The sequence below is a fragment of the Paroedura picta genome, chromosome 4 (assembly GCF_049243985.1).
Source record: "Paroedura picta isolate Pp20150507F chromosome 4, Ppicta_v3.0, whole genome shotgun sequence".
Lineage (NCBI taxonomy): Eukaryota > Metazoa > Chordata > Lepidosauria > Squamata > Gekkonidae > Paroedura > Paroedura picta.
The window spans coordinates 118,105,427-118,131,280 of record NC_135372.1 but is presented as its reverse complement, the minus strand read 5'-3'; the positions used below and the strand labels follow the sequence as shown (position 1 = coordinate 118,131,280).

At 44.3% G+C, this 25,854-nt stretch overlaps 1 protein-coding gene across 3 annotated transcripts in view; it reads right to left on the bottom strand.

Moving 5' to 3' along the window:
* Nucleotides 1-138: 138 nt before the first annotated feature.
* The window catches only part of SGK2 (serum/glucocorticoid regulated kinase 2), a 41,538-nt gene continuing 15,822 nt past the window's right edge, over nt 139-25,854 (bottom strand). Inside the window, exons 3-15 of one of the 3 annotated variants that reach the window (XM_077335376.1) lie at nt 18,365-18,434; nt 17,524-17,581; nt 16,368-16,417; nt 15,944-16,001; nt 15,751-15,834; nt 13,803-13,934; nt 12,965-13,077; nt 11,193-11,229; nt 10,413-10,499; nt 8,987-9,082; nt 7,703-7,858; nt 5,097-5,186; nt 139-3,212 (exon numbers count right to left, since the gene is read on the bottom strand). In XM_077335376.1, coding sequence (XP_077191491.1) covers nt 3,060-3,212; nt 5,097-5,186; nt 7,703-7,858; nt 8,987-9,082; nt 10,413-10,499; nt 11,193-11,229; nt 12,965-13,077; nt 13,803-13,934; nt 15,751-15,834; nt 15,944-16,001; nt 16,368-16,417; nt 17,524-17,581; nt 18,365-18,434 — 1,184 coding nt within the window. In that variant the 3' untranslated portion in view covers nt 139-3,059. The other 2 variants (XM_077335378.1, XM_077335377.1) reach the window with 2 other exon arrangements.

The window sequence follows — 25,854 nt, the reverse complement described above, 5'->3', positions numbered from 1 at the left end:
AGCCCTCTTAAACTGGTTTGCTCCATGTGCATCTGTTTGCTTTGGGGACTAAAGGTGCCAGCTTCCAGGTGATGTCGGGGGGGGGGGGGGGGAGGCTGACAATCCAAGGAAGATACAAGTCGAGACAAGAATCGGTGATGGCAGTCCAATAAATGTTTTATTCTGAAAATGTTTGAGTGATGGTTGTGTCTTGTTAAAAAATAAATGTATAACATGCAATACAGCCAAGAACGTGTACCTAGGTTTATACCTGTTTTTGAAAACACCTTAATGACTGAACTCTCATAAAGAAATTCTCAATTTTTTCAAAGATGGTCCATGCCACAACCTCTTAAAGTATCACTTGAGCTGTCTGCCCCCAATCTCGCAGAGAGTCCCGCTCCTCTAAACTGTGGTCCCCTCCTCCTCTGGCTTACAATCAGAACACTGGAAAGTTAGGTTGCATTATTTGAACCTGGGATTCACGGTTCTAACGTCGCACTGTGACTCCTGCACAACATTGCAACTAAGGGATCTGGTCTTGTTATTATCTTGTTTCTGGAAAGCTGTAGCTTTTCATATTTTGCTCAACTCCTACAGAAGTCAGTGTCAATTACTACAGTGAATTACTACAGAAATTTTAAGACCAGCAGATTTATAATGGCATCAGCATAAAGTGAGCACCACAAAAGTGAAAGTTTCCTTTAAGGTACTCACTGTATATGGTTCTCCCTCACAACATTCTGTCCCATTCACTGAACAAGTTTCATAACAGTGGAATTTTAGACTCATGTCTTCAACTTCCTAATCTCTCTAACCTTTTCCCCCCATGTGTGGTGCCCATGGCATCTGCCAATGTACTTCCTGTTGCTCTCTTAATAACTAGACCTCCTGGCATGGGTGCATTTAGATGCGATCTTGGATGTGAATTCGAAAGACACGGTCACCTGTTTACTTTTCACACAGCCTTTTGCTACAGAGTCAGTGACTGGGTGTTAGGCTAGAAACCGTTCTCTTAAAATATATTATATTTTTTATTAAATATTCAGTGATTTGGGAGAGGACATGAGATAAAATGCAAATATTCATCACCAAAATGACAATTATTTCATTATATCACTGAATCTCTGAGCGCAGACGTCAGCCAACACTATCATACAAACCAATCAGTTTTTTTCCAGTACAAAGAACAAGCAAAATTCTCATAGCATGTGTGGACACTATAACCATTTCTTAAACATTACGGCCTTTAAAAATTAAATGCACATAAGCCTTGAAGAATGGACCCTCTTAAAATGAAAACTGGGCATATTATTTTTAAGTAGGTATTTAAGAAATTTGAAAGTTTCCATCAACAATGGAAATTATTCCTGAAGCTCATATTTCTTAAACATAATCCAGTTCTTAAGAACACATTGTGAAAATGGCTGAGACCTGTTTGCACAGTGCATTGGGATGGACTGAATTCTCAGCTGTCCTGCAAGTGAACTGATCAACTCAAAACTTAGGGGGCTTCTCCCTTGGTCAGACAAAAGGAGTCAAGGAGAGGATGGCCTAAGAGAATTCAATCAACTGAGAAGAATCACAAGTAGGGCAAATAAAGGCCTTTTATGCAAACAGAGATTGCTTTTAATTTTCACTGAAATAGAGTTGGTAGGAGTGATGTGTGTGCATGCATTCTGCGTTTTTTTCCTCCAATTTTTCTCTTAGGCATCTTGGCATATACATTTTGCTTATCGATGAGAAAAAATGGATATCCATGTGATGGCACTGAGATTTCCTTGTTTGTGTGTATGTGCCTAGCATGCTTGGTCAGTTTCGTGCTGGGTGTGTTTTTAAAATGATAAGATTCTTGAAGCTGTGTAAAGCTATTAAAATGATAGATTTATTGGTGAGCAAGTTGCACCATTGCATACTTTCCCCATCATGTGATTTTGTTTGTTTGTTTCTACGAGATGAATCTAGCAAAATCTAGCAAAATTAGTTTTTCGCTAATGTTGAGCACTGACAGGGAAAGCTTTAAAAGATAGTGTTGTTCCATGCTTCAGCTCTCCAAGAAGTCTCTTCTGAAGCTCTGAAAGGGTGGAGTGGAGGGAGGATGGATGGGCTCCGTGGAAGAGCGCCCAATTAGCAGGAGGAAGGGACCTGGAACCATCTTCCCAACAGTGCCAGCAGAGGTGGAAGAATCTCAACTCCTTTCAGGGTTTCCAGCACAGGAAAGAAGATGCCAGTGCCCAGAGCTCTGCTGCTGGCATGGGTGGAAGGGCAGAGCCACTAATCCCCTCCCTCTTCTCTTAATAATTGGTCAATAATTATTTTGATGAACACTCAAAGTTTAGTGAAAAACTCATTTTGCTAGACTAATCATACTTGTAAAAAAACAAATAATCACATGATGGAAAAAGTTAGCACCGAGGATGGGAAAGGATGGCAGGAGGTCCATTTCTGGAAGAATGACCTCAGTGTGGGCAATGGAGGACTGGCCCCTGAGGGCATAGGAATAGCTGAGGGATTCATTATGCTTTTAAGGTTACTTTCACCTTGGGAGCAATGCAACGAGAAAAACTGCCTCAAAACCACTGTCAGAAAAAACGGGGAAACAGCTACTAGAACGTGAACTGACTGCTGAAGAGATGAAAATCAATGCGGAACAAAAAAGAAAACCCAACTGATGTGCACAGTGAAGGTGAGGGAAAATGAACACAAAGGAAACCTGACGGATACATACAATGAAAGTGTAGTAAAAATACCCATGCATAGAAGGCCAAGCCTTTTATGCAGGCAAGAAACCTGCAGCGTCTGAGGCCAGAATAGCTAGCAAACCTTAGGTCCTCCTTAACAGGCCCCAGAGAAGGTGACTTCCCAGGTGACTTAATTTTGGCACGACTGTGTAATTAAAGGTCCAACTAGAATTATCAGCATTTCCTTTGCTAGAGGAACATTCACATTGTGAGATTTGCTACAGTCCACAACTGGAGAGAGTTTGGTTCTGTTCCAGTGAGAGGGTTAGTTGGACACTTGCAGCTCTCTTTCCAGGGAAATGAAACCAAGGTATAAAAGGCGGGGGTGGGACGCCACTATTAACTTTCATTATTCGGTGCATAAGAAAAGCCCAGGAAAGCATCCGTGGCACTGGAACTGCTGGCTGCAAAGTCAGGAGAGCGGATGATGGAGCTGGAGACGGCTTCCTGAGTGAACGCTGGGTCGAAATGCCGTAGATCAGCAGGACCAGCCTTTAAGAAGAGGAACAGAGGACAATGCTTCAGCTTACAATACTAATGACTGTTACAGAAGAGGGAATTAATAAGGCAGTAGATTTGCAGTTGGCCAGCAGCCGCTGCCACCACCAGCCCAAGCCAAACAGCAGCATCATGCTGCTTTGGACCATAGAAGTCAACAATCAATCCTTCTTTGCTCCCCAGGCACCCTTAAAGACAGTGAGATGAACCACTCATACACAATAAGGCTTCCCAAGGGTTTGAGAAGTCCCATAGGGCATGCATGATATGCTGTTTGTATTACAGAGTATCCAGGTTGGGCCCCCAGCATGTATCAGATGTAACACGATCACCTGCATAGTGGTGCCCAATTAGGATCGGGGCCAAGGGGCTACAGTCACCCTTTGCCATTTTTTCCCAGCCTGAAATAGTCCCAGGGAGGTGCTATTGGCCCTGCTTGGGAAACTCACACATCATAGCTGCTGTGGCTCATGAGCAAGGATGGGGATGGAGCAGGAAGCTAAGGCCTTGCTGACAGAGGGCATGTGGGAAAGAGGCCAACGGAGTCCTTAATATCACTTGGCCCCATTTGTGTCTGCAATAGCATGATCTGACTTCAGAGCAGTCTATAGTGTGATCTGCTAGATTTCTGGAATTTGAAACGTGCTTTTACATTGGACTAGATGCTTTATGGCTGTATTTAGCCTTGGTTGCCAACTCTGGGGGCCATTTCGCACGGCTTCAAAATAGCACAATGGTTGCTAATTGAAAACGCTACTAATTTGCCTTAACGCACGACGTCGCAGACAATCTGCAACACTCCTGAAACCAATCAGCAAAAAGCGCTTCATTGTAGCGCTTTTAGGGGAATCCAGAAAAGTGGATTCACCCTCCGGATAGCGATACACTCCTGCAACCAATCTGCAACACTAGCGCTAAAGACCTGTGCGTTACCATTGTTGCTGGTTCTTCAAAGTCCCTCCTCCTGAGCCTGTCCTCCAAACTTCCGGCGAAGCGATCGCCATTTTTTTTTCTCCGAGCGAGCGGGGATAAACGCACCAGCGAGCCTCTTTCTGTTTAGAGGCTTCCCTGGCTTCAGTCCTTCACCTTTAGTCACTAAGCACAAACCACATAAAAGCCCGTTTGCTGAAATAAAGTCCCTTTATTTTTTACACATTAATTCAGCCGAAAATCGGGCCCGTGAGAGGGGGGGGATTTTTTTTTTATCACTCGAGGCAGCGTGCCAACGATCATACAATCAAACGACAGCTCACATTAGGCAGCTGGATGGGTCTCTCCGTTGCAACGAATCTACCTAGATTCGTTGCTATGGGTCTGTTTTTTTTTTTTTTAAACCTTTCTTAAAGGGAAAGGGGCTGTTTGGGAGCATGCTAACGGCTGCCCATTGGCTGCTTGACGGCCAGGGGCGGGACGAGCTTGGCAATAGCGCTTCCTTTCTAGCGATTTCTGCCGAGACCGGAAGCCTGTGGGAAACGCTAAAAAACGCAACTGATTCCACTACAAAGGCAGGTATGCATAACGACGAATTCCACTATTTTAAATGGCGATTTTTCATTCCGCAAACAATTTGCAACAAAGATCCCCGTGCGTAAAGGCCCTGGGTTTGGCAGAGATGAAATACCAGAGAGTCCACTTTGCGAAGGTGCCATTTCTTCCAGAAGGCCTGATTCTGTAAACTGGTGTTAACTGCAATACCCAGATAACGCCCATGTCCTACCTTCAGGTCAGTAATTCTACTTACAACTCTGTTAATTGAAAGGAAGGGCTCTTTTTTCTCATGCAAAAGTGTTACAGACCTTGGGAATTTCTGTCCTTTAAATCTCCAGGTAAATTTACAGCTGCAGAGAGAGCTGCATACAGCAAAGCACAGACACTTACCACGTTGGGATCAAACGGAGGAGTGATTTTCTTTTGATACAAGTCATCCCAGTTTATGGGGCTGAAGAACACATGGTTCTTAATCTCAAGCTGTGAACATGAAAATGAAAAGATGAGAGTCAACAGTTAGTAATGTATCCAGCCATGTGGTTCTGAAGACTTAGGTGGTTTCCACAAAGTGACAAGCTTATGGGGCTCCACCATTGCTGCTGAGGCTGCCAGCGTAGCACAGCTCCAATAGGGCTTCCACATGCAAGTTTCTTGGTAGTTTCTGTGCCCCCATCCTATGGCAGCGGCCACCACCACTCTAACACAACATTTTAACAATCAGTGTGTCAAGTTCTTTGAATCCCCAGGTTTCATTTGTTTTTAGAAAAGTCTATAGCCTTCATTGCATACATATAGCTCTCCCCTTACAATTCCACAATACAAGGGGCCAGAGACGTTCTTTCTATTAAATGAAAACTGTGGATCAAAGGACCCAATACATACATTATATCAATTTAATATTTATTCGGGATGGGCCAAGTTAGCCTGATCTTATTAAATCTCAGAAACTGAGCAGGGATGCCCCTGGTTACTATTTGGATGAGAGACTCCCCCCCCCCCTCGGTCCCGCCCCAAGGAAGTCCTATGCAGAGGAAGGCAATGGCAACTGAAAACCCTAAGGGCACACCAAAAGTCAGCTGCATCCTGATGGCACTTTTCACCAACAATATTCCATTGGAAATTATAAAAACAACAACAGAAAGCCCCTTGTTGGGGGAGATGAAATGGCTGCCACAGGGAGAGGGCCAAGGAAAGTGGCTGCAGTATGGCCTATTAAGCACGGCCGCTGAAACGGCGGCATGGAGAACGCGGAGGAGGAAGAATCATAGAATCATAGAGTTGGAAGGAGCCATACAGGCCATCTAGTCCAACCCCCTGCTCAACGCAGGATTAGCCCTAAGCATCCTAAAGAAGCGACGCAAACCGCTTACACACAGGACGAAACGCAACAGCAGCAAAACCCAGAGTATCTGATTATGCACGTGGCTACTCCGGAGCCGCTTCTGGTTACGCCCTGGTCCCGGGAAGCTCCACTTTCTTCCGCATCTTGCTAACACGGCTTTTTCAGCGGTATACATTGACTCTGTGCCCGGTTGCCGCCTGCAGCATGCATAATTGGTGATTTTAGCTGCCGCCATTCCCCCCCCCCCTAATGCGGACGTTCCACTCCATGCATAATGGGCCTATGAGTGGAGAAATCCACGCTTTTACACCCCCACACAGCAGCCCTCCAGGCTTTACTGCAGTTTTCCCCCGAAGACTGCAGAAAATCCAGGAATGTTTGCACAAATTAATGGGACAGCATACAAAGGAAAAAGTTGCAGAACATACATGCAGTATCATATAGCTTAGGTGCTAAAGGAGCAATAATAAGAACTGGAACAGGAAGTGAAGGCCTATTTTCAAAAAACAAACTAATATTAGCTTCATCTGACACTGGCTTGGATCCAGCAATATGTGATCAGAGAGGAAGGAGTCTTTTGCATTGTTCTGCTTGCTCTAACCATCGCACAAAGGCTGCAGCCCTTTGGTTTTTAACAAAACAATATTGTGTCTTGAATCAGTGGAATGCATACTAAATCATTCAGGTGGCTTAAAATAATTTCTCATGTCAGAAGAAATACCTTTGTACCTTGCCTTGCGCAGGCAAAAAAGAAAGATAGAATACAATTAGTTTCACTTAGCACAAGCCGACAGTGAGGAATAATTTTAGTGCTTTTGCAAAGGCCATGGCACATGCAATAGTTTTCTGTGGGATCCATACCCATGAAAACAGACTTCACAGGTCACTAAGCCATGTAAAGCAGTGGTCCCCAACCTGCGGGCCGCGGCCCGGTACCAGGCCGCGAAGGCCATGGCGCCGGGCCGCGGTTCCCTCTCCCTGCCCCCCCACAGTAAAAAACTTCCCAGGCCGCAAGCTTGCGGCCCGGGAAGCTTCTTACTGCGGGAGGGGGGAGAGGGAATCAGGGCCGCACCCGCGCATCACGCATGCGCAGCCAGGCCGTGCATGCACACATGTGCCATGCACGACCGAAATCGCGCATGCGCGGCACTTTCGCGCATGTGTGAAAGTGCCGCACATGCGCGATTTCAGCCGTGCACGGCACATGCACAATGCGCGGGTGCGGTCGCACATGCGTGATGCGCAGGCGGGGCAGTTGCCCTGCCGGTCCCCACCCTAAAAAAGGTTGGGGACCACTGATGTAAAGTAACACTGGCACTGTGCATTGATTGTATTGCCCTGATCTATTCCCCATACAGTTAGTCTCAAATCTTTGGTGTTGTCATTGCTGCTACTTGGAGATAGCATTTATCAGTAGGAGCAGTGTTCTAAGCCCTCCAGAGAATATTTGGGATCTTCTCTCTCCATCAAGCTTTCATGTATAAGTTGGCAAGACAAAACAGGGGAAATAGTTTGATAAAAAGGGTTGCCACCATGGGGGAAAGGATCCACTGAAAAGAAAATGGGAGGTAGTGAATTGTAACAGGATGTTCTTTGAGGAGTGGCGAACTTCTCAAACTGAGGAATGTATCATAACTGGCATTCCAGAACATACAAAGTCAGTCTTGGCTCCAAGCCTCTGCTTCTGGTCTTTATGGAGAAGTCCTTGTAGGATGTCACAAGCTGCCATCGTCTTGGTTCCTTGAATCTGCAGTGGCTTATACAGAATGTTGTCATACATCTGAGACACGTCTCGGCTGTAAAAGGGAGGCTGATAGAAACAGAAAAACACAAAAAGCCGTCATTTGTAGAAGCCATGAACTGCTAGTAATTACACACCTGCCAGTTCCTATGGGCTTTGATTGTAAATCCATAGTGCAATAAGCAAGGGACAGGAAGGAGGGTGCTTTGAAAAATATTCCAGGCCTTATTGTGAAATGTTTCCAGTAAATGTCTTCATGGAGAACAAACATGAAATACTGTGAACTAAGGATACCGAAAGCGCTCTGCTGCATCGATACGCAAAAGCATCCTACCCCATGCACGAATGTAGTAGCCAACAGACTACAGATGGCGGAAACTTGCTGATGAATAGGTCAGCATACTCTCAGCAGTTTTTTGCCATAAGCTGACAAAAAGAATCAGGGGTTGAGGAACATAATGCTAATCTCAGGTATGCTTGAGGTTTATTGGAATCTGACTGCCTACACTGGTACACATGGCTAAAGGGCAAGAAGTAGAATCACATAAACAATATGAGATTTCTGCACACGTGAGTTTTTGTGCACTTTCCTCACCTTCTCCCCTATATTATTTCCTTGTCATACTATCAGAGGGCTTTTTAAAAAAGCAATAAATGCTATATAACATAGCTGTGAAAGTCTGACAGGGGAAAAATGGTATCAAAATGGATGAAAATATGCACTTTCCCGTCCAGGTAGGATGCTAATGCATTTGGGCTGTGTTTCTTCAGAAAATGTCACAGGAAACCAAGTTTTAGACAGAGTGCAGTGAGTGTGGGGAAAACCTGAGAAGCAGATAATTGGAGGATGATATATGAATCTTCCCCAAAACAGTGTTCCCGTTGGGAAGCAAAAGACCAAGAAAAACATCAGTATGGAAAATTCTGACTGGCAGAGGTTTTGTTTCCCCCCCCCCCCCCCGAGAACGGAAGGCAACATGATTATAAGGATAACAGCTCACTTATTTTGCCACTAGTATACAGGGCTTTTAGGAGGTTGTGCATTTCAAACCCTGAATGGCCTACTTGACCAGCGAGACAAAAGTAACCTGTTTGTACAGCTTGGGAACTAAAGCCTTTCTCCAGTGGCTTTCAGCAGTCCTAGGACTATTAACTACCTTCAGCTTCTGTTTTGAATCCAGAGGCAATACCGCTTACCAAGCCAAACAGCATTTCATAGAGAACTGCTCCAAGGCACCACCAGTCTACTGTTCTGTCATAGGGCTCTTTCTTCAGCACTTCTGGAGCCAAATACTGTGGAAGAATAGGGAGTTTTAAAACTGCACTCACAACAGCTGGGATCCCTGTAACTTTCTAGGAGCCACCAGGTTTTGAAAACAATAAGAAAATCCTTGGCCAAGTAATTCTATCAAATCTAGCCCTTGTAAAGATGTCATAAAGGTAAAGGTATCCCCTGTGCAAGCACCGAGTCATGTCTGACCCTTGGGGTGACCCCCTCTAGCGTTTTCATGGCAGACTCAATACGGGGTGGTTTGCCAGTGCCTTCCCCAGTCATTACCGTTTACCCCCCAGCAGCAAGCTGGGTACTCATTTTACCGACCTCGGAAGGATGGAAGGCTGAGTCAACTTTGAGCTGGCTGCTGGGATCGAACTCCCAGCCTCATGGGCAGAGCTTTCAGACTGCATGTCTGCTGCCTTACCACTCTGCACCACAAGAGGCTCTTAAAGATGTGGTAGGGCTGTGTTAAGCAGGGAGAAAGGACAGGAAAAGTGAACTCATACAATTTAAAATTAAGTTGATATTTATGTTGTATTTTGCCTATAGCTTGTTGAAGGATGGCTATGTAAGTTTGGCTTAGGATTTATTTAAACACTCCCAGTTTAGTTCGTGGTGAATTGATTTTCATACCAGTGATGGATCATCAGAATTTGTTGGAGGGAACCTAAGTTCATGATGACTAGCCTCCTCTCCATATAATAGATAGGATCCATCCAGAGAACCTGGAAGATTACACACCATTTTGTGTCTCTTTGGTTGGTCTTAATAAAGGGTTGGTCTTAATAAAATAATGAATTTTATTGTGGGAGTTTAAATAGTATCTAGGACCAACCTAGATACTTAGAACCCCTTTGCTACTGCTGCTTCAAGGTTCAGGCTCCTAAGCAAATGAGCTTATACTCAAATCAAGCATCTTTATGTGTTCTACGGATTGTGATGCCAACTTCTGTTACTTGTCTGTAGTTTGTAGATCACCCTTGTAATGCTTTGAGAATATAACTGTGCTAGCCAGATTTTTCACTGGTTGTTTCCAATAGCGGTCAGTCAGAATCAACATTCATGTACAAATTCTGTTAGAAGTCTTGGATGAATAGTATACCACTTAATCATAGAAACAGATTAATAATCTGCCACTTTCATCTAAAACTGTTTAGAAATGTCCAGTTTGTGGCTTCTCAGATTCAGTACTTTGAAGTTAGTTTGTGTTTTGTTTTGCTGAAGAGCACATGGGACGGTCAGTTCTTATACCTCCAACTGAACAATGGCGTGCAGTATCGTGGAAAAGCTGAATCATCAAAAAGCACCAATTAAAAATGCAGATTTGTTCTATCTCCCTTACACTACCTCTGGGGTGCCACAGAATGTAGATGTTGTTTCCTCTGGCTCCATTCCTTCTTTACAGAGTCCAAAATCTGTTAGTACAATATGACCCTATAAGAAAAAGGGAAAAGGAAATTTAGTCTTTGAGGGAAGTATACTAAATTTGCTACTTGCATGTTGCTATTTGATTTGCAATTTTCCTATTATGAAGCCTACTGCTGACACACGAACCTTGAACTAAGCTAGAGAAAACTACAGAACAGAACCATTATTAGGATTCTGGATTTGAGTTAATAAACCACATTCAACAGTTCTGAAACAGTCTAAAACATGCAGCTGCAGTTATTCTGCATACTATTATGCTCGCTTAACATCATTTGCATTCCTTGGAAGGGCCTTGTTGTTTCATGTTTTTTGCACATCCATTCACCACTACCACCACCAGTCCTTATCTCTTTTCTTTAGTAAGCTTCACTGCTCCTTCTCTCAAACGCGTATTGCTTTTGAGACCTGGGCGTACACATTTAAGTTAGAAACAAACTACCCACTGAGAAATGCAGATAAAAATGCTCGTATTCATTCACCCCAGAGCAGAGGCTGAGAAAGGTGTAGACTGCTATTTCTGGAGTCTTTCAAAGAGGCCTAGTTCAACAGGTGCATGCCCTTCACGCTACAGAGCACGGATGTATTTTAAACGCTCTCTCTTTACAGACAGGGAGTGAAAGCTTACTGTTTTTCTTACAGACTTGGAATCTTTATGGTAGCAGTGGAATATTTATACATACACAACAGTAGATCACATACCTGGCAGTCCAAGAGAATGTTTTCAGGTTTTAAATCCCTACAAAAAATTATGACATGGATTAAGCTCTACTGGGATCTCCGAGCAACCCCCACGCACTATTCAGCATATTTACATATTTGGAGATATCTATTAAAAGAGCTATACAATGCAGACTCTGAAATGTGGTAGGTACAGTATTTGCTGGCGTATAAGACTACTTTCCCCCCCTGAAAAACATGCCTCCAAGTGGGGGGGTCGCCCTATACGCCGGGTGCACTTCAGTTGGGATAGACATAGCTGCCCATAGTGGCCCATAGTGGCCCATAGTACTGTAATGTAATGTAACAAACTCTATATTTTGAGTGGAAATGTTGGGGGGGTCGTCTTATACGCCCAGTCGTCTTATAAGCCGGCAAATACGGTAGTTCAACATTATCTTTCCTAAACCAATTTACCCAGATATTGCTTTTATCTCACATAGTTACAGAATCACTGAGCCTTAGCTTTGATATTTATTCTTTACTTCTATTCAGCCTTTGCCCACGCTCTCCTCTACCTGTTCTCCAAGTTTGGGTGGATTGGATTTATGGGCCTCTCAAAGTTGCCACCAGGAAAGTGCTTTCTGGGAACAGCATGTTGTTTTCCCAGAAAGCACTTTCCTGGGGGGCACCCTTTATTTTTATATATTTATATTTTTATACCACCGTTCCCACCAAACTGGTTCATGATGGTACACAAAAAAGTACCACAATTCAGTAACAACCTCAATAAATCTACTTTTGAGTCCAGGAGCACCCAAACATTCAGAACACGGTGGGTAGCTGTGGTAGTCTGTAACAGTGACGTTTCTGTAGCACTAAAGAAGTGAACAGTGACTCACAAAAGTTCATACCCTACCACACATTTGGTTAGGCTTCAAGGTGCTACTGGACTCTCTTCTATAATTGCCTGCGGCAGAGTTTTCAAACTTTCAACCTTTACTGGAGTCCTTTGCACATTGAATGGTCTGCCAAGCACCGTCCCAAACATCAATGGAAGGTCTGTGAGATGCAAAAGAATCTGCCCCTTGTACCATAAGGGGCTCTTGCCATGCTTTTTGAGCTTCTTCAGTATACTCAGTACTCCCCTGTACCTGAACGTTGCAAGGAAAGGTGGCTATTGACAAGCTAGCTGTCTTCTGCGGAATTCTCTCTGCAGTTACTGATTCTTGAGGGATCTCTAATGAGCTCTAAAGAGACCTAGAGTTCCTGGGAGTATAATTTGAGAAGCCAGTGATCTATGGCATTTTAGTAGCAGCAGCAGTGCTGAAATTCCAGATTCTGAGTGTGTATTGCCAGGGGTGACCTGACCTGGATGGCCAGGCTAACCTGATCTCCTCAGAAGCCCCCGGTTAGTATTTGAATGGGAGACCAAGGAAATTCAGGATTGCTATGCAGAGGGAAGCAATGGCAAGCCATCTCTGGACACCACTTGCCTTGAAAACACTACGCGATCGTGACTGTGAATTGATGGCGATTTTCAACAGGGAGAAATATTTATTTATTAGATTTCTATGACCGCCCCTCCCGGCATAGGTGGCTCCGGGTGGCTTACAACATTTAACATCATACATATTCCAAAATGTACACAATAACAGCAGAAGCCAGTAAAATTAGTATGATGCAAGGAACAGAAGGACAAACAGGGTGTAGCTCATACCAAAAAGCTGTGCCTCCTCGTCACCAGCAGTTTTAAACATGAGATTCTGCTATGCTGTTATTAGGGCGATCATATTTTGTAACAGGTGCCTTACCTGTAGATAATGTTCAATGAATGGAGGTACCCCACCGCACTGGCCATTTCAGCAGCGTAGAAACGTGCTCGAGGTTCACGGAAACAACGCTCCCTTTGCAAGTGGAAGAACAGCTAACAGAGATGAAATATTGTTCTCATGATATTGTCCATTATGTGCTTGACATCTTTGTGTGGATAGAATTATCAAGTGGCAGAATTTTTATGGGGGTTCCCCCTCCCAGAAGTACATGTCTTGCAATGTAAGGATAGAATAGCCCCTAAAGATCAGCCAGGCCCCCCGGTTTATTTCTGCTTATACTAACATTAATCAGTGCCTTTTACATACTGCCTGTATATGTGCATATCACCCCACAGTCTGAAGTCTCTGCTACACACTGTGATTTGTAACATGACAGCCTGGGGTTCTTTCACACCTGATCTTGAAACCAGGAGCAGGGGATTTGTTTTCTAAGCTTCCAGTGCATTGATTGAGATTGGTGTCCCAGTGTAGGAAGTGAAGGGAGGCCCTACTCTGATTTTGCACTTGAAATGACCCAGTTATCCTATTAGATACTCTGGAGGGGCTTCCTGTGTAGCTGATCAAAGTACATGCAGCCCCCAACAACAAAGCAAATAACAGGGTAAAATGGAGCTATTTGGTGAGGGGAGAATATCATGTAAGTTCTGTTTTCTCACACTGTTGTTAGTCACACAGGAAGATCTGAGAAACCTCTATGTACTAGAGTAGCTGGGGGAGATTTCTACTGGAGATGCAGCACTTAACTTAGATTGAAAATAAGAACTAAAAACGGCTGTATTGGTTGACCTTGTGTCATTGAAAGCTGAAGGGCCCTTACCTCTCCTCCATTTACATAGTCCAGCACAAAGTAAAGCTTCTCTTTTGTCTGGAAGGAATAATGGAGTCCCACAAGGAAAGGGTGCTTCACATTCTTCAACAGCACATTACGTTCAGCCATGATGTGATTTTGCTGAGAACCGAGAGGGAGAGAGCTGAGCAAGTGTGCAGGTTTTATGTTCACAAACACACCAAAATCTTTTCAGGCAGGTAGAACACCTTAAAGACTAATTCCCCCCCCCCCCAAGGTTATAACCTTTCGAGAACCTGACAACGATAGTGTTGACTCATGAAAGCTCATACCCTGGAAAATATTTTTGATCTTAAGGTATGCCTGTACGTGAATCTTGTTCTACTCTATGCATATCTTTGTGGCTAAATGTAATTCACACAGTCCTGACTGGGACCAAGAGGTTCTATGTGTAAAATGACTTATAAAAAAGCCCAGAAGAAATTCATGAGTTTCATGTTTACTCTTATTGAGTATTTCAGAATTCTTTGGTTTTGCTGCTTCAGCTTCGACATCTTTAACTCCACCCTTCACTGGCTCCCTTAGGCTCAGGAGAACACCTGTTTGATGCCACTTCTTTCATATTCTTCAAATCCTAACTCATTTTCTTTCCGTGAAACTTTCAGGATAACTCCTTAGACTCCCCCCACCCACCCATTTTGAAGCCTTAGCATGTGCACCCAGAATGAGTACATTTTCTTTCCCTCCTTAGCTCCACCTTCACCTTCCTCCTTTCCTTTTGCTGCTTCCCTTATTCTAGATGGAAGCTCCTTGGGGCAGGGATCTGACTTATTGTAACCTGTAAAGAGCCATGAACTTTGATGGTGCTGTATCAGGCATACAAAGTACGAAAGAAATCTGAGTTAGATTTAGATGAAGGTGGAATGAAAACTGGTGAAAGGAACATTAACAATTTGAGATGTGCAGATGACACCACATTACTGGCAGGAAATACTGAAGGCTTGAAATGAGTCCTGATGAAGGTGAAAGTTAGACAGTGAAGAAAGCTGATAGGAAGAAAGTAGATTCCTTTGTAATGTGGTGTTGGGGGAGAGTTTTAGGGTCATTATGGACCCCCCCAAAAAAATCAGTAAACGGTTCTAGATTAAATCTCCCAAGAAGCTAATATGGCTAAATTGAGGCTATCATACTTTGTTCATATTATAAGACAAGACTCACTGAAAAAGATAATAAGGCTAGGAAAAGTTGAAGGCAGTGGGAAAAGAGAAAGTCCCAACATGAGCTGGATTCAGCCAATACTCCTCAGTTTGCAAGACCAGGGCAAGACTATTAACAAGTGGACATTCTGAAGGTCATTAATTCATAATTAATTCATTATCATAAATTGGAAGCCATTTGTTGGCACTTAACGCATGTATAATAATAATGGCACATATAGGAATACTAGTATTCAAGCCCACTGTGTTCTAAATACAGCGGGCCCTAGGCAAGGGAGCCCGTGGCTCTTGCAAGCCAGGGCCACCCACGCCCCGCAGCTGTTCAAAACCTTCTCTCGGCCGGCGGAGCGCCCGAGAGAAGGCAGCCAGGCCCCCCCCCCGCCCCCCGAGGGTCTCCGAAGCCTTCTCCTGGCCGGCGGAGCGGCCTCACGGCGTCTATGACGCCGCGAGGCCGCTCCGGCGGCCGGGAGAAGGCGGCGCGGCCGACTGCTGACCTGTGGCTGTGCGGGTGAAGCAGGCGGGATGGACACTTGGAGTTTTTTGGACACTCCGAGTTTTTATCCCGGACCGGTCCCACCCTAACTCCTCCCCACTACCCCTTACTCTTTTATTCCGTCCGTGGCGCCTGTGGCGCCACGGGCTGTTTACAGATAATGAGCATCCCCTGCTTGATTTAATTGGTACAGAACTTGAAAGAAGGGTCATTATATTGAAAATGTCTATAAAGAGAAGTATATAAAGGTATTATTTGAAGATGTTACCTCTTCTTTCTTGATAATAGATTTCTTCTGCAGAACTTTCACAGCATAGAACTGCCCATCAGACTTGTGTTTTGCCAGAAGGACCTAGATGCAGGATTGAGAGGTCAAAAGGGTGGCAAGGTAATCAGATCATGGCTTCCAAGAGATAAGAGAGTTAACAGGAGAAAGAAATCTGCCAAGCAACACCACTTACTTTTCCAAAGCTACCTTTGCCAATTATCTTTAAGAAGTCAAAATCAGTTGGTTTGGCACTGTTGGGAAAAGATAATGTGTAAATATAACAACTCAAGAAAAAAAGTTATCTAAGATTGTTTTCTTCAAGTAAACTAACATCTGGATACACAAACATGTTCTATGCCCTCCTTATTTCTAAGTAATAAATGAGGCACTTTCTTAGCTTAAACTGGGGGCAGCCAAACTGCCGGCTCCATGGACTACCATTACCATGAGCCCCTGTCAGCACCATGGTAGTCCATGGAAATCTGGAGAGACATAATTTGGAGCCACAAGGGGAGGACAGTTTATACATATAATTAATTAATTAATTAACAAATGAATGAACAAAAGAACTATATTGCATAGTAATAGTAACTGGATAGATTTTTACATGCACTTACTTGGGATTTGCAGAAGGCCCAAGGTTGATGTTGTCAATTGGCAAAGTTGACTAAAATTGACAAAAGCAAAAAGCTGAACTTAACAAAGGTTTAGTTCTATAGGCTAGAACAGCAGCCATACCGATAAGAGACAGCAAGGGGATAGAGCACACCAGGGCTGATTCTGTACTTAAAGTATTTGCTGGCATATAAGACTACTTTTCCCCCCTGAAAAACATGCCTCCAAGTGGGGGGGGGGTCCTATACGCCGGGTGCACTTCAGTTGGGATAGACATAGCTGCCCATAGGGGCCCATAGTACTGTAATTTAATGTAACAAACTCTATATTTTGAGTGGAAATGTTGGGGGGTCGTCTTATATGCCCAGTCGTCTTATACGGCGGCAAATATGGTACTTTGTTTATTACGGTGTGGATCCTGTTGAATTCAAATCGGCTTGAACTTGGGTCTTCCTCTACCCTCCACCCCCAAGTGAACTAGAAAGTGTTCTGCATGTGATTGGGGAAGCTCAGAATGGGGAAAGAAGGCAAGCGCAGCAGGAGTCTCTTTCTTTTCTTGACTGGGGGGGGGGAGGATTGGAGACAGCAGCCTCACAGGGGGAAATGAATCCAAGAGACAAATCTCTGCTGAGAGAAGTTTGGGCTTCTGGGGCACAGTCATTTTAAGGGAAGCCTTGCAACCGGGAACCAGGAAGTCCATGAACTGATGCCCTGGCCAATCAGGGAAGACTCCTTTGCTCCCAGGCATGGAACAGTAAATTAATTCGCAAAAAGGAGCTGTCTACACATTTACTCATGGTGGTCTTTCAAATATTGAGGCTTATATCCACTCCAGGATATCACAGGGGAAAGGTAGGGTCACCACAAATCAATCATGCATGTTGCAGAGAGATTATTTAAAGCACCAAAATCAAAGTGGAAATCAAATACAGTGTAGACTGCAGGGATTCATTCAAACTGGGAGTGGGTAAAAAGGTCTGTGCAGACTACACCCAGAATTGCCTACGGTAGAAGATAAAGATGGTTCCATACTGTTGAATCTTTCTTCCCCCCTGCCATTCTGAGGACAGAAGCACTAAACTTCTTAACATTTTCTTCCTTTAAATTTGATACCAAGCAGAGTTAATACAGAGAACTAACAGGGGGGGCTGGTTTTACCTGGCCATGACGATCTGGGCTTCTGGAACGGTCCATTAAGAAAGCTGCTCTTTCAACACTGCAAAAGATGAAACTAATAGTCAGTTGCGAGAAGCAGAGAGAAACAATGCAAACATCTAGATAAAGCAGGAGAAACCTTGATTAATTCAAAAACATTGTCCATCCTTTGAGTGCTAAAAAAATCCCCTTCACAGTAAACATACACACTTGTTAAGGTTGCAAAATGTTTTCAATACCAGCACCCTGTTTGAGATCCCTTCCCAAAAGACTAGAAAATAATATAACAAATTATGGCACTTTGCATCAAGGAAGCTTAACTACATGATTATCCCCTTGGAGAGGTAAAAGTTTTGCCCATATCATAATATATAGTGGGACCTTTATCATATAGGCCCCAGAGAAACACATGGCCCTATTGGCGCCCAGCAGGTAAGCTGCAAGACCAACCTGAGAAGTTTAATCTTCTTCACCTCTCTTAACAAGAAGATCACAAAATGGTTGGGCACCCTTCAGCTGACTCTATTTCTCAAGTCCTTCATCTTCATAAAAATTCCTTATTTCAAAGCACTCCGCAGAAGAGACAATGAAGCCCCCAAGGGCTCTTCCTTTTCAAGCATCTAATTTAGCAGTTTTACTTACACCATCACTAGAGTAAACCCTCACCAGCAGGAAAGTCGAAGACATGTTGAGTAACAAATCCTAGATTGTACTTTCGGAGGAGCAGCGTCAGGCAGGCCCGTCACCCGTGCCAGTCCGCTCAATCTACTGCCCTGGTGCTTGGAGGGGGTTATAGGCTGAGCATTAAAGAGACAGCAACCCAAAAAGAAAGCGACATACTCACTAGGAGCACAGCCTGGAATTGGAGGCTTTGATACTCTGTTCTATTCGCTCTCGCCCGTGTTTTATGAGATCTACAGAAGAGGGAGGAGGGGTGGAGGAGAAAGTTAGCAAACTGAGTAAGCTTTTCAGCTGGCAGAGCAATCACAAGAAAAGTATACAGAGATGCATTTGTTCCGAAGTGACCTTGCCCTTCTCCCACATCAACCCACAAGTCAAAACAACCAAGCTTTCTTGGAGCTAGGACAGAGTCTTGTTGCTCCTATAAAAGGAACATCTAAGCACGTTCAGATAACAGTGCAGAAGCAGAGGACTGCACCCGACAAGAATGAGACCCTGTAAATGGCAGCCTCTCGTTGCGCCTTCCAAGTCTACGAGGAATGTGCCCTGCTTTTCTTTGAGGCACGGATCACAAGGCAGAACAGCAGCCCCCTGTGATGCATCATGTTTGGCACACATCCAGTCCTTCTCATTCAGAGTTTTCCAAGCAATTTATGACCATGAATCGAGCATCTCGGTATAAGCACTGCTTTATAGTTTGCTAAAGTCACAAGTGAGCCAGTAGGATTCGGCATGGCTGTTGGGTTTCCACCCTCCAGGTGGGGCCTAGAGTTCTCCTGGGATTATAACTGAACTTCAGACCAAAGAAATCAGCTTCCCTGGAAAAAGTGACACTTTTGGATGGTGGACTTTATGGCATCCCATGCCACCGCTGAGCTCTCTCCCCTTCCCAAAATCTGTCTTCCTCAGTCCCCATATCTCCAGCAGTTTCCTAAGACAGACTTGACAATCTTGCATGGCTGCAGTAGACACATGTACATTTTGTGGGCAACTATTAGGGTTGTTTGTTAGAATCCCATAATGCAAGGAGCCACTTTGAAATGTTAGTACATGAACACACAAATCCACATTGATGCTTCTGCAGCTCTTAAACTTAAGATGCAAGGCCATCTCTGGGTCAGTAGCCCCCAACCATTGACATTACCCTTAGGAGGAAAATGGAGTCCTGAAGGGAACAGTCTTTTTGGCAAGTAATACATTTTCTTCCTCTTCATGCTTCCTTCTGTGATGCTTGTAATGCTGTATCAAGTTCAGTGTCAACTGATATTTTGACAGGGAAGTTACCCTGATGCTCCAGGGAAACAAATATCTTTCTCCACAAATGTCAGTGTGTCAGAACAATTTAAGAAAAAACTGATAGCATCATCAAGGATTGCATGCATTTGGGTTTTTAAAAGGATTTCCCATCATTTAATGATGTGACCTCCAAAATCCCAAGTTGTATAACTTTAGTTCCTAGAGGAGGAGAAGATATTAGGCCAAACTATATATTCAGGTGCTTAACAAGTTGGGTCTGGGTTCCTGGGACCCAATTTGGGTTCCCAATGGTCACACAGTGTCTGCAGGGAATTGCCTTTTAAAAATAAAAGAGAACCCAAGTGGGCTCAAAATGCTGCCATGGGGGAGGGGGGAGAGGGAGAAAGGCTCCTTCCTGCCCCCTCCCCAAGCCATTTTGCATATTGGAACACTGCTGGGAGAGTGTTTCCCGAATAATTTTGCTCCATGTGAAGTATTCTGTGCATATGTATTGGCAAAAATGTGGAAATAACTCCTTCCCCAGCATTGTTTCCATATGGGAAAATGGCTGGGGGGGAGGGGGGGAGAAAGTCACTCTTTCAGCTCCTGGGCTGGTGTTCAGAGCCCATTGGGGGGGGGGGGAGTGTTATTTATTTTTCAAAAGTTATTCCCCACAGCTGCAAGGAACTCAAGTTGGATCTGTGGGGAACCCAGACCCAGTTCCTGAGCCTTTTCGCACGGGGATCTTTGTTGCAAATTGTTTGCGGAATGAAAAATCGCCATTTAAAATAGTGGAATTCGTCGTTATGCATACCTGCCTTTGTAGTGGAATCAGTTGCGTTTTTTAGCGTTTCCCACAGGCTTCCGGTCTCGGCAGAAATCGCTAGAAAGGAAGCGCTATTGCCAAGCTCGTCCCGCCCCTGGCCATCAAGCAGCCAATGGGCAGCCGTTAGCATGCTCCCAAACAGCCCCTTTCCCTTTAAGAAAGGTTTTTTTAAAAAAAACACAGACCCATAGCAACGAATCTAGGTAGATTCGTTGCTACGGAGAGACCCATCCAGCTGCCTAATGTGAGCTGTCGTTTGATTGTATGATCGTTTGCACGCTGCCTCGAGTGATAAAAAAAAAATCCCCCCCCCCCTCTCACGGGCCTGATTTTCGGCTGAATTTATGTGTAAAAAATAAAGGGACTTTATTTCAGCAAACGGGCTATTATATGGTTTGTGCTTAGTGACTAAAGGTGAAGGACTGAAGCCAGGGAAGCCTCTAAACAGAAAGAGGCTCGCCGGTGCGTTTATCCCCGCTCGCTCGGAGAAAAAAAAATGGCGATCGCTTTGCCGGAAGTTTGGAGGAGAGAGCCAGGGGGAGGGACTTTGAAGAACCAGCAACAATGGTAACGCACAGGTCTTTAGCGCTACTGTTGCAGATTGGTTGCAGGAGTGTATCGCTATCCGGAGGGTGAATCCACTTTTCTGGATTCCCCCGAAAGCGCTACAACGAAGCGCTTTTTGCGGGTCGGTTTCAGGATTGTTGCAGATTGTCTACGACGTCGTGGGTTATGGCAAATTAGTAGCGTTTCCAATTAGCAACCATTGTGCTATTTTGAAGCTGTGCGAAATGGCCCTCAAAAATGAGTTTGGCCCCTTGACTCCTCATAAGTTGATGTTTTCTAGAATTTCTCCTTTTTCACTCCAGCAACTGCAACAGGGTGCCTCAATCACTAAGGTGTTCCATCAAAAATTTTCATCCAACACAGAACGTTTTGAGACATAGAAGAGAGGTCCAAAGGAAAAAGGAGGGAACTGGTTTAAATCCTCCCAAACTCCAGCAATATCCAAGTAATAAGAAGATCCCAGTATGCTTATTTTTAATAGCAAATTTCATTGGCATTTCATCAAGAGAGACAGCCAGCTTGGTGTAGTGATTAGGAGAATGGCGAGCTAGGCTTGATTCCCTGCTCCCCCATATGCAGTCAGCTGGGTAACTTTGGGCTCGTCACAGCACTGATAAAGCCGTTCTGACCGAGCAGTGATATCAGGGTTCTCTCAGCCTCACCCACCTCACAGGGTGTCTGTTGTGGAGAGAGGAAAGGGAAGGCGACTGTAAGCCACTTTGAGACTCCTTTGGGTAGAGAAAAGCAGCTTATAAGAACAAACTCTTCTTATTTGAGAGCCTGCAGACTACATATTTGGTACAAACATTTCTCTCTTCCCACATTTAAAAAAAACAATCAAAACTCTGTTGCAATATTTTCCCAGACATTCATTTATTCCCTTTTGATAAGAGGAAAGAAGAGTTGCTGTCTATGACTAGAGAAATATGTGGTGGAATATGTTTTGCCTCTACTCTACATAAGGGTAGTAAAGCAAAGCTGACAGCTGCAGGATGCCCCTGAGCAACATTTGAGGTGGCAGGAAGCATGTATGCGAACTTGCACAGAAGCCAGTACTCCCATGGCAAAAAGAGAAGCGTAGAAAGAAACCCTCTTGCCCTTTACTCCATAACATAAAAGATCCATCTAATCCAGGGTTTTCTTTCCTGCCATAACTAGCCAAATAACCTGGGAAGCAGAGACAGGGTATGATGTCCCATGTCTGCCCCCAGCATCCAGCAAAAGTATCCTGCCCCTTGTCACTGATGCTCTATTTGGCTCCTCATGGCTGATACTGATGGAGCCAAGAGCAAAATTGTTGTAACACAAACTCCAATTCTGATTGATCCTTAATTAATTACATCTCAAGTTCATTTGAAATCAATTTCATTCTAAGGAGGAGAGAGATGAAGAAGCATAAATCCCTGCATTTCTCTTGCCTGCAACATTCTCTCCTCCCTCCCCCATTTGTAAATTTTATGATTGCACAATTAGAAACATTTTTAAAAGATCACATGAATTGCAAAGGGAGAACATGTCATGGTTAAGAAATCTCTCGCTGATAAAAAAAATACATTGCTGGAGCAGCATAAATGAACAGAATGTAATTAACTCAATCAAAGCAGCAGAATGGGTTAAGAATGGAGTTTAAAGGAAGTGTTATAAGCAGAAATTCACTGGCCACGCTTACTTTCAGGTAAATAACAAGGTAATAGAATCTTGCCCTTGGGAAAAGGCATTGCCAGCTTTTAAAAGGAAAATAAATTATGATTTCAGTGCTATGTAGTCCTCTCTCACTTTCATCCTGACAGTCTTCAAGAGCAGCCCCATGCAGAGTGCACTGCAGTAATCTAATCCAGATGTTACTAGGGCATCTACCATAGCGGTAAGATCTTTTCTACCCAGAAATAGCCACAGCTGGCTCACTAACCAAAGCTGATAAAAAGCACCCCTGCCTAATATTGCTACCTGCTTATCCAATAGGAGGCCTGGGCATAGGAGCTCCTCCCCCAGCTGCAAACCTACTCTTTTTGGGGGAGCACAACCTCACCCAGAACAGTAGATAACACATTTCCTGGTTCAGACCTTTCCCCCACCAGCAGCACCACTTTGTCGGATTAAGTTTCATCTTATTAGCCCTCATCCCCTATCCCCTAGGACCTGCTGGTAGTATGAGACAGCGCTGAGTGTTATCTGCATACTCAGCTCAAATCTCGATGACCTCTTCCACCAGCTTTACATAGATGCAGAAAAGCATGGGGGGCAAGATCAAACTTGGAGGAGCCTCATAGGCCAAGGCACAAAGCAGCAGTCCCATAGCACCACACCGACCCTCAAGGTAGGACTGGAACTATCACAGAAGAGTGCCTCCCCATTCCAGTCCCAAAAGGTGATCCAGAAGGACTGTGATTGATGGTATCAAAAGCTGTGGATAGGTCCTGATGAATGAACAGAGCTGCACTGCCCTTTGTCTCTGACAAAGGGAGTTTTGACTCTCAAAATTGTATCCCCCCCAAAAAAAAAATCTTGTTGGTCTTGAACATGCTACTGGACTCAAATCTAGCTTCACGGCCATTGCCCATCTGCTGGTGCATGTCATCCACGAGGGTACCCAAGCCTATTTCATTTCCCTAACAAGCTTGAAACCAGACTGGAATGGATCCTCCAAACAATCCATTTCATTCAGGAATTTCAGAAAATGCCCAGCCACCACTCCTTGAATCACCTGGCTCGAGAATGAGACTAGATTGTAGTTGTTCAACTCTTGTTGGTTTAGAGTAGGTTTCTTTAGGGGTGGCAGAGGGGTAGGCTTTGGTAGTACTCCTGCCCACTTTAAGACAGGAACAATGACCCTTTCTCTCAGGGAGATTTAAGCAGAAGGATGAGGGTTGGGCAGGCAATCAATTCAGAGAATTATTGCCTCTGAACCTAGAGGTTCAGCTTATGTATCATGGTCAATGTCCCTTCACAGACCCATCATCCATGGATCTGTGCAGGTTTTTTGTGGCACCTAAACCCAGACATTTCTTTTATCTTTTGATAACAAATTCCATATATCAACTGGTACATGAAAACACATTTTCTTATGCCTGTCCTGAAGTGACAATCAACCCCTTTCTTTGAGTGGCCTTGAGCCCTAGGAGGTCATGAACTCCACACATTGCTAAAACCTCCACTGGGGAAAATGAGGGTAGTGGTTTCAGTTGGGAAGCAGCACCTTCTTCAGTTTCACCCACATCTCCATCTTCCCCACACCCCGCCCCTTAAATTGCTGTTTCTGGCTTATTTTAGCCCACATTCACACACCTGGTCTGCTGTGCCACATCCACCCAACTGCTTAGGTTTCTCTTGCTGCCTCTCTTCCCCCTACCTCTCTCCACTGCTTTGGTTCCCCTCCCCCTTCTGCTCGCCTTCCCACCCTCCCAGTGCATCTGGTGGAGGGGAAGAAACAGACAGGGAGAGGCACTTTTGAGCCAATGCAGCCAGGGCAGAAGCAGTTGCAGGGAACAACACAGAGCCAGATTCCCTCCTCACATGCTGCTGGCCATGATAAGAAACCCCAGTCGATTAATTTGCATGCACATACTAGCATTCACCATTTTCTTGCGTCTAAACTAAAAAGGGGACAGGTGAGGTATAAATATTTCAAATAAACAGGAATCTGCTAATGACAGATGTACAACAAATTGAGAAATCACTTACAGTGCAATTCCTATCATGCAAAAAGAGACAGCCTCCAAGAGTCCTTTCGCAGGTTTTCCTGTGCGCCCACCCCTCTTGCCTGAGATCAGTTTCATCGCATCGTCTAACCTAGATTGCAAACTTCAAAGATTTTGCCTGCAGCCTACCAAGGAATACTTAGACTTTGCAGTGACAGGCAGCAGGATATGCCCACTGAAATGCAAGCATGGGAGTGAATGTATTTAAACATTAGAGTTTAAAGGTATGTCAAAAGGGCATGTTTCAGGACATACATTTTAAAAATAGTAATTGTTCATTCGCATCTAAAAGAACAATTAATGTTTCTGTAACTCCATTGTCATCAAACATAGATGGGAGATCTCCACACCAAGATCAGCAGTCTTGGCTACATGTGCACACTGGCATTTTCTTAGGTTTTGCTGGGCAAGTGTAATTGAGCAGCCTGGGCTAAATCTGCACTGGACTTTTTATCCCCAGTGACCCCGAATTTTAAAAAGTCATCTACACTTGATTCGATTTCCATTTTGATATTTAGTGCTTTAAATTTTCCCTCTGCAATGTCTGTGATTGATCTGTGGTGACACTACCTTTCTACCATGATATCCAGGAGTGGGTATAATTTGCTACATCTGAGAAAAGTGCTCCAAGAGCCCCAGTATTTCAAGTGTAGATGTCTGCGTTTTGCTGGATTAACTTCTTTTGCACCTCCAACACTTGATGTAATGAAGCAGTCTGTCACTGATTGGTCAAGGTGTCAATTCAAAGATTGCAGGAAAACTGCGGTTCCTGGTTGCCATTCCCTCACTATACTTGTTTTTGCCCCCATTTCTAAAGTGACTGTGCTCCAAGCTCACACTTCTGTGTACTGAGATTTGGCTTTCAGATTGTCTTCCCCCCCATTCTCTCCCCCCCACCCTGCTCATTCAGGAAAAGAAAAATAAACAAGCAGCCTCATACTCCATTTCCTCCCTCCTCGGCTTTGGCTGTAGAGGAGACAGCAGGAAATAAACCAGTCTTATGTTCCTTCAATGTCAGCTGGAGCTTCGTGACCACCACTCCCCTCCCCCCTCTTAGTTTCCCCAATCAAGTGGGAGGGAGAGAGCAGCCACACAATTAATGGCAGAATGCAAAGTCTGTTTCAATTTGGGAAAATCAAAGGTGAAAGACCCAGGTTCAGATCGACCTGAATTCAACAGGATCGACAACTGGGGGAAAAAGTAAGTGCAGAACCATCCCAGGGCTGGTTTTCTAGTCTCCACAGCCACATCAGCCGACATTGATTTCCAGCTTATGTACTCCTTGCTGCTGATCTCTTCAGTAAAGCTTCTGCATTTCAGCTAAAA